Source organism: Notolepis coatsorum (assembly GCF_963971535.1).
Source record: "Notolepis coatsorum genome assembly, chromosome: 17".
NCBI classification, from domain to species: domain Eukaryota; kingdom Metazoa; phylum Chordata; class Actinopteri; order Aulopiformes; family Paralepididae; genus Notolepis; species Notolepis coatsorum.
The window spans coordinates 112,821,807-112,836,272 of NC_140181.1; the positions used below are offsets into that span (position 1 = coordinate 112,821,807).

A 14,466-nucleotide genomic window follows, 5' to 3' on the forward strand; every position below is an offset into this window, starting at 1 on the left:
AAGAGGGGCCTGTGGGGGTGGTTTTTTGACCTCCTCTGGTGACCCTGTGCTTCCCGTACCGCCAGGCCCGGTCCGAAGTGATGTTTGCGACCCGTAGGCCTGGGTTAACCCTTTTTTGAAAACTGAAACACTTGTACTGCGGTATAGCCGGTGTATGCCCGCAGGTGTGTTTTGGAGTTTTTTCTTGAGGGGTTATAGGAACAACCACCGCATTGGGTAACACCGAGGTGGTTGATTCCCTGGTGTGTTGGAGCAGTGTCAACTCCCGGGTTCACCGGTTGAGGGTGCCCCTGCACGTTCATGACGTCTGCCAATCGTGTCAGCCTTCTCTGCCTCGACCCCTCTGGGTGGGGGTTTTTAAATGGAGGCTTGGTCATGCAACACCGCCAGCTTACGCTCCTTCCGCCGGGGCGGCTGTGTTCAGCTGTCCCCTCTGGCGCCTGTCTCGTCCGCAGTCTCCAGGCTAGGGTTAACAGCCTGTTGCCTGGTTTTTCCCCGGTGCGCTGCCTGCTTCCGTTGGTTAACCTTTTTTGTGTGCTTACGGCCATGCTGACTGCCTGTTCTGCAGGGTCAGTGTGCCAGGCGGTGTACTATTGGGGGGACAGGGCCCGCTCGGCTTACGGCCATACCGACCTGAACACGCCCGATTTCGTCCGATCTCGGAAGCTAAGCAGGTTCTGGCCTGGTTAGTACTTGGTTGGGATACCGCCTGGGAATACCAGGTGCAGTAACTGAGGGGCCTTTGTCCGAATACGCTGGCGATGTGGGGGGCGGGGCACTACGTGCCCACCTGGTGGGGTCTTGATGCTGGCATCGTGGACTTCTCCGGGCCCCCATTCCAGGGAGTCCAGTCCTTTTGGTGGGTCTGGGTCTTCCTTCGTGCTCCGCTGCTACGGCCTTGCCACGGGGTTGGGTTTGCCCTTGACCCCGTGATTCTGGGGGCAGTAACGAGGTTGTTCCTCCGTTCGTTCCCGGGTGGCATGCGGGTTGTGCGTGTGTGTAGTCGTGGGGTCAAGCCACGGTCTGCTCACCCTGTGCGTTGAGTTGCTTGAGTGCCTCTTCGCACGGTCGGGTCCGTCGCCTTCCCGTGAAGCCCCTAATAGGGGGGATACCCTCCATTAGGGGGGGTCGGGGGGGCTCGGCCCTCCCTGTTCTGATGGTTGTGGGGGGCTGTCAGCGGGGTGTATTTGTCGGCCGTTGGCTCTCGCTCGGCCTCCCTTGTGCAGAGAGCGATGCCGAGCGAGAGCGTATACGAAACAGAACGTTAGGTTATGACTATAACCAAGTTCTGTTAGTATAGCGACGCTCGGCATCCGACGCCGCTGCAGCCTTTGACCTCGCCTTGTGGCGAAAGCTTGGGAAGGAGGCGAGTGGGTGGCCCCACCCCTGCTTATATGGGTAAGCTGATAGGGGTGTGGTCAGACGAATATTGGGATTAAAGGTACATTTGTGGTCTTTATTCAGTGCGCGTGCACATATGCGAGATAGTGCAGAGAGCGATGCCGAGCGTCGCTATACTAACAGAACTTGGTTATAGTCATAACCTAACGTTAACCTTTCACTACCACACTACAGAAGGTTAACCTCTCACTACCACACTACAGAAGGTTAACCCTTTCACTACCACACTACAGAAGGTTAACCTTTCACTACCACACTACAGAAGGTTAACCTTTCACTACCACACTACAGAAGGTTAACCTTTCACTACCACACTACAGAAGGTTAACCTTTCACTACCACATTACAGAAGGTTAACCTTTCACTACCACACTACAGAAGGTTAACCTTTCACTGTACGGTACTAGTATATACTCACATCAGTACTGTAGTATATACTCACATCAGTACTGTAGTATATACTCACATCAGTACTGTAGTATATACTCACATCAGTACTGTAGTATATACTCACATCAGTACTGTAGTATATACTCACATCAGTACTGTAGTATATACTCACATCAGTACTGTAGTATATACTCACATCAGTACTGTAGTATATACTCACATCAGTACTGTGTGCCTGATCAACAAGAAGTGGTATTGGTGGACCTCTATTAGCAAACTCAATTAAGTTTTGAAATTTATTTGAAGGATAAACCCCTTAAGATATGCTATCTCGTTTTCGAGGGGGTCCTTAACATAGGATACAAAACATACAATACAATACATAACAAAACAAAAAACAAGACAACAAATGCACTTACACTTATGCAACTCCTTGGATCTCATATTTTCCCGTAACTCCACCATCATTAACACCACGGTAACTCCCCTACATGTATCTGACCATTCCTTCATATCCTTCTCACTAACTCTCATGCTTAACCGAAAGGTCTTCACCCCAACTCAAACAGTCTCACTCAGACGCAACCTGCCCTCCCTATCCCCCTCCACCCTCTCCTCTGACATACTATCCGCTCTACCTTTGAGTGACACCTTCTCTGCTCTCTCCACAGAGATGGCAACCTCCACCCTCCTTTCAGCCCTTGCAACCTCCTTCGACAAGCTCTGTCCCCTCGTTGAGAAACCTGCCCGCCGTTCCCCACCCAGTCCATGGCTGACAGATCCAGTGAGAGAACAAAGACAGGTCCTGAGAGCAGCTGAAAGGAAGTATAGAAAGTCACGCCTCACTGCTGACATCGACACATATCACAACCTCTTGTTAACATTCTCCAAAACCATCACTAATGCCAAAGCTTCTTTCTTCCACCATAGGATCGAGGCCTCTGCCAAGAATCTTCGCAAACTGCATGCTACCATGTCCTCCCTCCTCACTCCCCCCCCACCCCCCCCTCCCTCATCTTTCTCTGCCGAAGACTTTGCGATCTTCTTTGAGGAAAAAGTGGAGAACATCCGCAGCTCCTTCTCCCAACCCCCACCCATTCCAAATGCTGAATCGAGAACCTCATCCTTCACTCTGTCATCTTTCTCTCCCATTACAGAAGCAGAGACCCTGACACTGGTAACGTCAAACCGTCCGACTACTTGCCAGCTGGACCAGCTACCCTCCCCACTCCTCCAGACCATAGCACCAGACATCCTCCCATTCCTAACTGCAACCATCAATTCCTCACTCAACTCGGGGGTGGTCCCCACCTCCCTAAAACAAGCCAGAGTCACGCCGCTCATAAAAAAACCAACCCTGAACCCTACCGTCATAGGCAACTACCGTCCTGTCTCTCTTCTCTCCTTCCTTTCTAAAACACTTGAACGTGCTGTATCCAACCAACTTACTACTTATCTCTTACAGAATGACCTCCTAGACCCTAATCAGTCAGGCTTCAGGACTGGTCACTCCACAGAGACAGCCCTCATTGCGGTCACAGAGGCACTTCACTTAGCAAAAGCGAAAGGCCTCTCCTCTGTCCTGATTCTCCTAGATCTATCTGCAGCCTTCGACACAGTCAACCACCAGATCCTCCTTGCGGCCCTCGCAGGAATGGGAGTGGCTGGCTCTGCGCTGACATGGCTGTCATCATACCTCAATGACCGCTCCTACCAAGTGTCATGGAGAGGGACCCTGTCGGCCACCCGCCCCCTGCGGACGGGTGTCCCCCAGGGCTCGGTTTTAGGACCCCTTCTCTTCTCCCTCTACACTAAATCACTGGGTAACATTATCACGTCTCATGGCTTCTCCTACCATTGTTATGCCGACGATACTCAACTCTTCCTCTCCTTCCCTCCCTCAGATATCCACGTCTCTGTGCGGATCTCGGCCTGTCTGTCCGACATCTCAGCCTGGATGACGTCCAACCACCTCAAACTGAACCTAAGCAAAACAGAATTGCTCCACCTGCCGGCCAAATCCTCCCCCCTAACCGACCTTTCAATCACAGTCGAGAATGCAGCTGTGACTGCGTCCCCGACCGCCAAGAACCTTGGTGTTGTCCTCGACGACCAGTTGAACTTCTCTGCTCACATCGCAGCGACGACCAGAACCTGCCGATTCCTCCTGAGCAACGTCAGAAGGATACGCCCCTTCCTGACAAAAGAAGCCACCCAACTCCTCGTCCAATCAACAGTCATCTCCCGCCTCGACTACTGCAATGCACTGCTCGCTGGCCTCCCGGCCACTGCCACTAAGCCTCTTCAACTCATTCAGAACGCAGCGGCCCGCCTGATCTCAAACCTACCGAAGTCGGCCCATGTCACCCCACTTCTTAGGGACCTGCACTGGCTCCCCATTGCTGCACGAATCCGCTTCAAGGCCGCTTCAAGGCTAGGCCTCGACCTAGCATACCGTGCGGCAAAGGGAACCGCTCCCGCCTACCTCCGGTCAATGGTCTCTAACTACACACCCTCAAGACCCCTACGCTCTGCATCTTCTGGCCGCCTCAGACCTACTCCTATCCAAGCTCCGGGAGGGTCATCAAAGAGAAGTCGCCTATTCTCAGTCCTTGCCCCACAATGGTGGAATGAACTACCCACCCCAGTTAGGACAGCCGAATCACGTCCAATCTTTCGCCGTCGACTAAAGACGCACTTCTTCAACCATTATCTGAATTAAAAAAAAAAAAAAAAAAAAAAAAAAAAAAAAAAAATCTAACCCTAACTAACCGTACTGTCATGCACTTGTCCTAATAAACTAACCTACACTGTAGCACTCAACACTTTGATGAACATTGTTGCTCAGCTGATAGAGTTGTGCCCTTCCTGATGGCTTGTCGTACAGAACTTGTAAGTCGCTTTGGATAAAAGCGTCAGCTAAATGACTAAATGTAAATGTAAATGTATACACTGACAGACGCTCTCCCAAGCTCACTCCCACAATCCACACTGATTCCTCCCAAGAGGATCACCAATATATATATATATATGTTCCCTTATAAAACACAAACAAAATTATAATTTGATCTGAAAACGACATTTAAGCCCTAACACAGTAAATCAATAACAAGTAAATCAAGTACATTTTGAATATTCAAAAGTTATATCTGCTGACTATTCTGATACATTTTCCAAGTCAAAATCAAGTGTGTGTGTGTGGGGGGGGGTATTTTCACTATACATATAACTTTCCAAAAACGTAATTTAGTTCATAGTTAACGATTATCAATATGACTGCATTCACACTCCTAAACCCACTATTCAAGTTTAGATTTACAGGTAGGGATGTCCGATATTATCGGCCTACGGATATCATCGGCCGATATTGGCATAAAAATGTGATATCGGAAAATATCGGTATCGGTTTTTACATTAATTTAACCTTTATTTACCCAGGCAAGCAAGTAAGAACAAATTATTATTTTATTTATTGTCAAAGTATGCATAATGTTGTGTTAATTACACGACAAGAGATATGTAATGTTAATTACCTGAAATTATTCAGTTTTTGGGGGGGGGGGGACCCTGCATATTATCGGTTGATATTGGTTAATATCGGTATCAGAAATTAAGAGTTGGACAATATCGGTATATCGGTATCGGTACAAAAGCCAATATTGAACATCCCTAGTTAGGATTAGTCTTTTTGGGTCTGTTTCTCACCTAAATGGTGTATTTCTCCAGGTGCTTGAAGTCTGTTTCTCACCTAAATGGTGTTTCTCCAGGTGCTTGAAGTCTGTTTCTCACCTAAATGGTGTTTCTCCAGGTGCTTGAAGTCTGTTTCTCACCTAAATGGTGTTTCTCCAGGTGCTTGAAGTCTGTGTCTCACCTAAATGGTATTTCTCCTGGTGCTTGAAGTCTGTGTCTCACCTAAATGGTATTTCTCCAGGTGCTTGAAGTCTGTGTCTCACCTAAATGGTGTTTCTCCAGGTGCTTGAAGTCTGTGTCTCACCTAAATGGTATTTCTCCAGGTGCTTGAAGTCTGTGTCTCACCTAAATGGTGTTTCTCCTGGTGCTTGAAGTCTGTGTCTCACCTAAATGGTATTTCTCCTGGTGCTTGAAGTCTGTGTCTCACCTAAATGGTATTTCTCCTGGTGCTTGAAGTCTGTGTCTCACCTAAATGGTGTATTTCTCCAGGTGCTTGAAGTCTGTTTCTCACCTAAATGGTGTTTCTCCAGGTGCTTGAAGTCTGTGTCTCACCTAAATGGTATTTCTCCAGGTGCTTGAAGTCTGTGTCTCACCTAAATGGTGTTTCTCCAGGTGCTTGAAGTCTGTGTCTCACCTAAATGGTATTTCTCCTGGTGCTTGAGTCTGGCGAACCTGGATCTGAAGAACTCGTCGCAGAAGGTGCACTTGAAGGGCCGCTCCTGCGTGTGCAGGATCATGTGTTCCTCCAGGTGAGGCCGGCGTGTGAAGGTCTTCAGGCAGATCTGGGTCAGGAGGAGGAAGGGGATCAATCAGCTGATGGTTAAAATACTGCACAATCAATCTCTCAATACCAGTGATATACTTCCTGGTCTACAGGGAGGTGTAGTGGTTACGTCCTGGTCTATAGGGAGGTGTAGTGGTTACTTCCTGGTCTATAGAGAGGTGTAGTGGTTACTTCCTGGTCTATAGGGAGGTGTAGTGGTTACTTCCTGGTCTACAGGGAGGTGTAGTGGTTACTTCCTGGTCTATAGGGAGGTGTAGTGGTTACTTCCTGGTCTATAGGGAGGTGTAGTGGTTACTTCCTGGTCTATAGGGAGGTGTAGTGGTTACTTCCTGGTCTACAGGGAGGTGTAGTGGTTACTTCCTGGTCTATAGGGAGGTGTAGTGGTTACTTCCTGGTCTATAGGGAGGTGTAGTGGTTACTTCCTGGTCTACAGGGAGGTGTAGTGGTTACTTCCTGGTCTATAGGGAGGTGTAGTGGTTACTTCCTGGTCTATAGGGAGGTGTAGTGGTTACTTCCTGGTCTATAGGGAGGTGTAGTGGTTACTTCCTGGTCTACAGGGAGGTGTAGTGGTTACTTCCTGGTCTATAGGGAGGTATAGTGGTTACTTCCTGGTCTATAGGGAGGTGTAGTGGTTACTTCCTGGTATATAGGGAGGTGTAGTGGTTACTTCCTGGTCTATAGGGAGGTGTAGTGGTTACTTCCTGGTCTATAGGGAGGTGTAGTGGTTACTTCCTGGTCTATAGGGAGGTGTAGTGGTTACTTCCTGGGCTATAGGGAGGTGTAGTGGTTACTTCCTGGTCTATAGGGAGGTGCAGTGGTTACTTCCTGGTCTATAGGGAGGTGTAGTGGTTACGTCCTGGTCTATAGGGAGGTGTAGTGGTTACTTCCTGGTCTATAGGGAGGTGTAGTGGTTACTTCCTGGTCTATAGGGAGGTGTAGTGGTTACTTCCTGGTCTATAGGGAGGTGCAGTGGTTACTTCCTGGTCTATAGGGAGGTGTAGTGGTTACTTCCTGGTCTATAGGGAGGTGTAGTGGTTACTTCCTGGTCTATAGGGAGGTGCAGTGGTTACTTCCTGGTCTATAGGGAGGTGTAGTGGTTACTTCCTGGTCTATAGGGAGGTGCAGTGGTTACTTCCTGGTCTATAGGGAGGTGTAGTGGTTACTTCCTGGTCTATAGGGAGGTGTAGTGGTTACTTCCTGGTCTATAGGGAGGTGTAGTGGTTACTTCCTGGTCTATAGGGAGGTGTGCGTCTCTACTTTCCGTAGCTCCATTTCTGCAGACACCTCTCTGATTGGTTGAGCCCATTTCTGCAGACCCCTCTCTGATTGGCCGAGCGCGCGCATGCGCATGAGCCGCGACAAGCTCCTCTAGCCAGGAATCGAAACTCCGTTAAGCTCCAGAGAGAGAGGCTGAAAACCCACAGTTCTTGCCCGACGGATGGGAGCCGAATCCCGGATCCGAGTTTTCTGATGAATACCCCCAAAACATGGAGGTCCCGAACGCAATTTATACGCATGGAACTATTGATTACGCCATAACGAATCATTAAAAAAATATACCGTTAACTGGAATATGTTGTGTGTGCCTTTACACATATGTTGGATTATGTAATTGGTTTGTCATTAAAAACCAATAATAATCGCTCGCATCGCCGGCTTCGCTGACCAGAGCTCTCTCAGATTCAAAGTTTTAATTGCAGCCTGGAACATACATGTTTCGGAACCAATGTGTAACTAGACAGTTACAATATAACATTTATATTAATTAACCCAGTTAATGCCTTAAGAGAAAGAGTCTGGTGGTCAATGTCACTTCGGATTGCTACGGAAATGTTGTGTCTTACTAATAATAACTAATTCCTTGGTCAATAGAAGTCTCTGTGATACTTTCTGAATATGATTTGGGAACATCAAATGGGCAGGGTTATAATAGAAGAAAGACAGTGTAAACAATATAATTAACTCTGAATATAATAATGAGGAAAAAGAAACAGGATACACAATAAGGTGCATGATGAGATGAGGTTATATGTAGAACATGGTACAGTTACAGTAAGTGGGGAGTGCGTCATGGTACAGTTACAGTAAGTGGGGAGTGTAAACACTAAACGTTAGGTTATGACTATAACCAAGTTCTGTTAGTATAGCGACGCTCGGCGTCACTCTCTGCACTGTCCTCGCACACGTGCACACGCACTGAATAAAGACCACAATGTACCTTTAATCCCAATATTTGTCTGACCACACCCCTATCAGCTTACCAATATAAGCAGGGGTGGGGCCACCCACTCGCCTCCTTCCCAAGCTTTCACCACAAGGCGAGATCAAGGGCTGTAGCGGCGTCGGACGCCGAGCGTCGCTATACTAACAGAACTTGGTTATAGTCATAACCTAACGTTCTGTATCGTATAGCTCTCGCTCAGCGTCACTCTCTGCACAAGGGAGGCCGAGCGAGAGCCATCGGCCGACAAATACACCCCGCTGAAAGCCCCCCACAACCATCAGAACAGGGAGGGCCGAGCCCCCCCGACCCACCCTAATGGAGGGCACCCCCCCTATTGGGGGCTTCACGGGAGGGCGACGGACCCGACCGTGCGAAGAGGCACTCAAGCAACTCAACGCACAGGGTGAGCAGCCGTGGCTTGACCCCACGACTACACACACGCACAACCCGCATGCCACCCGGGAACGAACGGAGGAAACAACCTCGTTACTGCCCCCAGAATCACGGGGTCGAGGGCAAACCCAACCCCGTGGCAAGGCCGTAGCAGCGGAGCGCGAAGGAAGACCCAGACCCACCAAAGGGACTGGACCCCCTGGAACGGGGGCCCGGAGAAGTCCACGATGCCAGCATCAAGACCCCACCAGGTGGGCACTTAGTGACCCCGCCCCCCACATCGCCAGCGTATTCGGACAAAGGCCCCTCAGCCGAGCGGGCCCCGTCCCCCCAATAGTACACCGCCTGGCACACTGACCCTGCAGAACAGGCAGTAAGCATGGCCGTAAGCACACAAAAAAGGTTAACCAACGGAAGCAGGCAGCGCACCGGGGAAAAAAACCAGGCAACAGGCTATTAACCCTAGCCTGGAGACTGCGGACGAGACAGGCGCCAGAGGGGACAGCTGAACACAGCCGCCCCGGCGGAAGGAGCGTAAGCTGGCGGTGTTGCATGACCAAGCCTCCATTTAAAAAAAACCCACCCAGAGGGGTTGAGGCAGAGAAGGCTGACACGATTGGCAGACGTCATGAACGTGCAGGGGCACCCTCAAACGGTGAACCCGGGAGTTGACACTGCTCCAACACACCAGGGAATCAACCACCTTGGTGTTACCCAATGCGGTGGTTGTTCCTATAACCCCTCAAGAAAAAACTCCAAAACACACCTGCGGGTATACACCGGCTATACCGCAGTAAAAGTGTTTCAGTTTTTCAAAAAAGGGTTAACCCAGGCCTACGGGTCGACGAAACATTACTTCGGACCGGGCCCGGCGATACGGGAAGCACAGGGTCACCAGAGGAGGTCAAAGACCACCCCAACAGGCCCCTCTTCGCCATGCGTGAGAGAGGAGCGAAAAAGAACGTACTTGGTATTCCCAGGCGGTCTCCCAACCAAGTACTAACCAGGACAAACCTGTGTAGCGGCCGAGATCTGACGAGATCGAGCGTGTACAGGTTGGCATGGCCGTAAGCCATTACGACAGTGCTGAGTAAAAAACGTACCCAACCAGGGTCTCCATAGTGCTTAACCCTGTGACACCCGGACCAACATGGCATTTTCCCCCCTGAAAAAAGCCCAAGTCCCTCAGGGTACCAGAACAGCAGATCTGCAGCCCCGGCGGACAACGGGTTCAACTGATCCGGACCAGCGTGACCAGAACCAGTCCCGTGCCCTAACCACGCCGACATGCCTACTCCAGGAGAAGGGGCAGATATGCGTGTTGATCTTAAACATGAAAAGAAGGCGCCACCCAGACGTTCGGGCGAACCGCGCCCGGTGGCCCACCCCCAGGGCGTGAGACCCCTCTACATATGTTCAGATCCATTCCGTCATCATCCCCCAGACATGAACGAGAATCCGTCGATGACAAAAAACCAGGTCGTTGGATTTGGTCGTCGGAAGAGGAAAAACCTCCATCCCAGTTGCTTTATAAAAACGCCGTTTTAACCTCAAGCAACCAAGGCGTGCCAGTCAGTCGCCTGTTTACAGAACACCCCGAGCTAGCACTATACGTGCGTCGGGACACACCCACATCAATGAACAGGCTATTTAGACCTGTCATTGAATCCCCAAGGCGCCATGGGGAACGACAAGAGGGGTGTGACACTTCCTAACTCCAACTCTTTTTAGTAGAAAAGAAGGAAGCACCAACAGTATGTATCCCAGTCTACACAGCCGGGGGTAAAAAAATTTCACATTTTTACATCCCACCACACTCCCATAGGAAGGAGACGGGAATCCCCAGAGAGACTTCCCACGCGAGCTGTACAGATTGAAAAGAATATATTGCACCTTGAGCCATGTAAAAAATTGGATTTAGGGCTCTCCGGGGAGGAGGCACTGAACCCATACACACTCAATAATCGAATTGAATCGAATACATACACAATAGAGTAGGACTCCTTCTAGAGGGTCCACTCACCTTGACAATCTGAGGAGGAGGCTCTGTACTCTGAAGGAGGCTCCCTCACATGGAAGGAGGAGTCCCGACTCACAGAAGGCCCGAATAGGAGCTTGGTGAGGAGGAGCCCTGACCACCCCCCGAAACAGATCCATCACATGGACCTGAACAGCACACGGAAGTCCTACCAACAGAGACGCGCACGGTGACGTACTCTATGGCGGGGGAATTTCTGCGGTGCACACGCCCAATATTCCAGGCCGTGGGACCATGAAACTCCCTCCCCCCCCCCTCACCCCGTAACGTGCGGGACCGCAACGTGACAGGAACCTTGAAGGACAGGGGGTGTACCCCTGACCAACAGAAAAAAGGGGGAGAGGAAAGGTTACCAGTTCACCCCTTTACGACCCCACACCCATGATACGATGTAATGACAAAAAGAGAGTATGACACAGTCATAGTCAGCTCTATGAAGCGTCTGACAGCTTCACACAGCGCATGAGCTAACCTGCTATCTGATTTTTACTAAGAAAAAAACACAGAATAGAGAGGGCTCTCTAAGAGCCCCGGTCCAAACTTACACATGTGCTTCTGTGGCCAGTCCAACCCAGTTGTAGGTCACATGACACACACAACCCATCATCACCTACAAAAAAATGGCAAAAACACTCTACAGAGGAACGCCGTTTTTCATAATGAGAGAATACATAATTCTCGATTAGTATCGGCCACAGGCCTTGCTAAGCACACACGAAAGCGACCAAACAATCTTTTCTTTTAGGAAAATAAAGTTTCTCCAGCAGTCTTAGCACAACCTCAGCAATCAAGCTAAGGGTTACATCGCATCCCTACCACACAAAGACACAATGTAGTGCAACAACATGTCTGATAGGAGGATGAAGAAGTCCCCAGGGAACCGGGGGGAAACACAATCCTCCTACTTTACCCTTAATACGGCCAGTTAAAACAGGAAAACCTGTTAATATGTGAACACACTGTTCATTGTCATTACAGGCTGAGAAAAGAATATTCTTTACTCATTTGTCACTAAGCATAGCTTTATAGGTTAGTTAACCCCCTTAGTTGTGAGTACACGGTACATATAAACACACATGATGTTTCTCAACACAACAAACCAGATCATTTTCACATCTGAAACAACAACCCGATTTGCACGGAGAAGCTAAATACCTAGTGACAAGACAATTCACACACAACTTGCGTCGTATCCTAAATGTAGTGCAGTAACACTCGTTTTGGAAAACATCGTTATTTACAAAACATTTAGAAGGGAAAGCCAGAAGAAGTGTACAAGGTCTGGTCAGACCTGGCCTACCCGGAGCGTAGATCAACGAAGTGCAGTCTCAAGACACCGTAGAAAACACAGCCGTCCTGTGTTGTTCGATCTGGGCAGCGTCGCCGCTCCAACCCGTCGCTACGGTCCCCTTTGTTGACGCAGGCTTTGCCGTCCTGGCCCAGGGCAGGTTCGACGAACATCCTCTGTCAAAGATGACGTCGTAGTCGAGAGTGTTTAAAACATGTTATAATCAAAGCACGTTCAACAGAGTAGCATTAAGCTAACGGCCGCTCCAACCGTCGGTCGCTACTGCCCCTGCCCGCGAGACGCCGAGCGAACGGCGCACGCGACCAGAGGGGAGCTCGCGGCGGCGCGCGAGGAGCCGGAGCTACCCCGCGCTGGGCCTTGGCCGATAGCAGCAAGCTAACGTTTCCTAGTGATCACAGCAGGCTAGCGCCGCAGCTAACAGCTGACTGGCTAACAGTAGGCCCAACCTATGTAGGCCACGCAGTGATCACAGCAGGCTAACGCCGCAGCTAACAGCTGACTGGCTAACCGCAAGCTAAGCAGCTATCACCTGAACTTGTACACAATGATATAACACTCACCCAGACAGGCCGCCGTTCTGAAACCCTCCTCACTTTTTAAGAGAAAAGAGAAACAAGATGTTAACACAGTTTTACAACGGTGATTTTACCAACACCCGACGGAGCCAGCACAATACCCAACTGGCCTGTGTAGCTGACTTGAACACAGATCTTCCGCTATCGAACATCTATGCCCATATCTCCTCGTGAGGGAATACTCTCATTTGGATATGAAAGATGGGGCCTTAACACGGTGACAGAGAGATATCCACTCGTCCAGAAAACACAGGGATCACCAGTGTTAATGGTCGTGGCCCACTAGTTAAAACTATAATGGGCTTCAGACCAAGGTCTTCTGTCGCCTAAGAGGCTGAACAAAGGACCCTAGCCTGGGGCCGGTTTTCATAAACATTGTCAATTAGCCCCCATAGCACTAACAGACAAGTGGAGCCTGCCAGCAAAACATAACTCACCAAACCTGGAACCCACCGCTTCTCACAACAGCGGCGCGTCCTACAGCCCAGCTGTGTCTTTACCACAACCAGCACACAGCAAGGACTGCAGTTGGAAAAGTATGTACTCCCTATACGAAAACCGGTGGAGGATTTTTAGAATGATCATCATCTTCCAGACACTCCAGTACGAAGACAATATCGCCGTATTTTCTCGAAAATAGTGAGAGAGAAAATAAAGATATGATGTCAACGTATCCTTGCTTTCCAACTCTTCTCCTACCATCACATCACTTCAAGTGTGGGGATCTACCGAGGCACTTCCTTGTGGTGAAAGCGAGAAGGAGGCGAGTGGGTGGCCCCACCCCTGCTTATATGGGTAAGCTGATAGGGGTGTGGTCAGACAAATATTGGGATTAAAGGTACATTGTGGTCTTTATTCAGTGCGTGTGCACGTGTGCGAGGACAGTGCAGAGAGTGACGCCGAGCGAGAGCTATACGATACAGAACAGTGATTCAAACCCCTTCAATGTACAGTTTCTGACAGCTGGGCTGTGTTGAACTTGTCACGTGAAATAACGTTATGTGAATAAACCGCGAAATAACCGCGAAATAACATAACGTTATGTTATATAACGTTACAATGTACAGTTTCTAACAGCTGGCTGTGTTGTGAAATGTGCATAACGTTATGAATAAACCGCGAAGTCACGCGAAATAACGTTATACGCGAATCTGGTAGTACACTTCTTTTTATCTTCTTGATATGATAACATTACATCCGCCTTTTACCGCATGACGAGCTAAACCAATCAGAGAGGGGCTTCGCTCAACCAATCAGAGAGGGGCTTCGCTCAACCAATCAGAGAGGGGTCTGCAGAAATGGGCTCAACCAATCAGAGAGGGGTCTGCAGAAATGGAGCTACGGAAAGTAGAGACGCGGGAGGTGTAGTGGTTACTTCCTGGTCTATAGGGAGGTGTAGTGGTTACTTCCTGGTCTATAGGGAGTTGTAGTGGTTACTTCCTGGTCTATAGGGAGTGTTATGTGTGTCATGTGCCCTGATCAGGCGTTCCTAGTGTGATGTGTCATGTCTAGATGTAGTCCTTTGTCATGGTGTGTAGTCCCTATTGTTTTCCCCCCAGGTGTACCCAATTACCATTACCCCAGGTGTGTGTTGTCTCGTCATTCCCTTGTGTATAAGTAGTCTGTCATCCCTTCCGTCTGGTGCTGATCCTGTCTGTATAG

General features: G+C 49.5%; 1 protein-coding gene across 1 annotated transcript in view; it reads right to left on the minus strand.

The window, feature by feature from the left end:
* The window catches only part of zbtb41 (zinc finger and BTB domain containing 41), a gene marked incomplete at its 5' end in the record, with an annotated part of 65,769 nt that overhangs the window by 18,409 nt on the left and 32,894 nt on the right, over positions 1-14,466 (minus strand). The window contains one exon of the mRNA XM_084333637.1: positions 6,116-6,263. Within this exon, the coding sequence (XP_084189763.1) occupies positions 6,116-6,263 (148 nt within the window). The remainder of the gene's footprint in view (positions 1-6,115; positions 6,264-14,466) is intronic.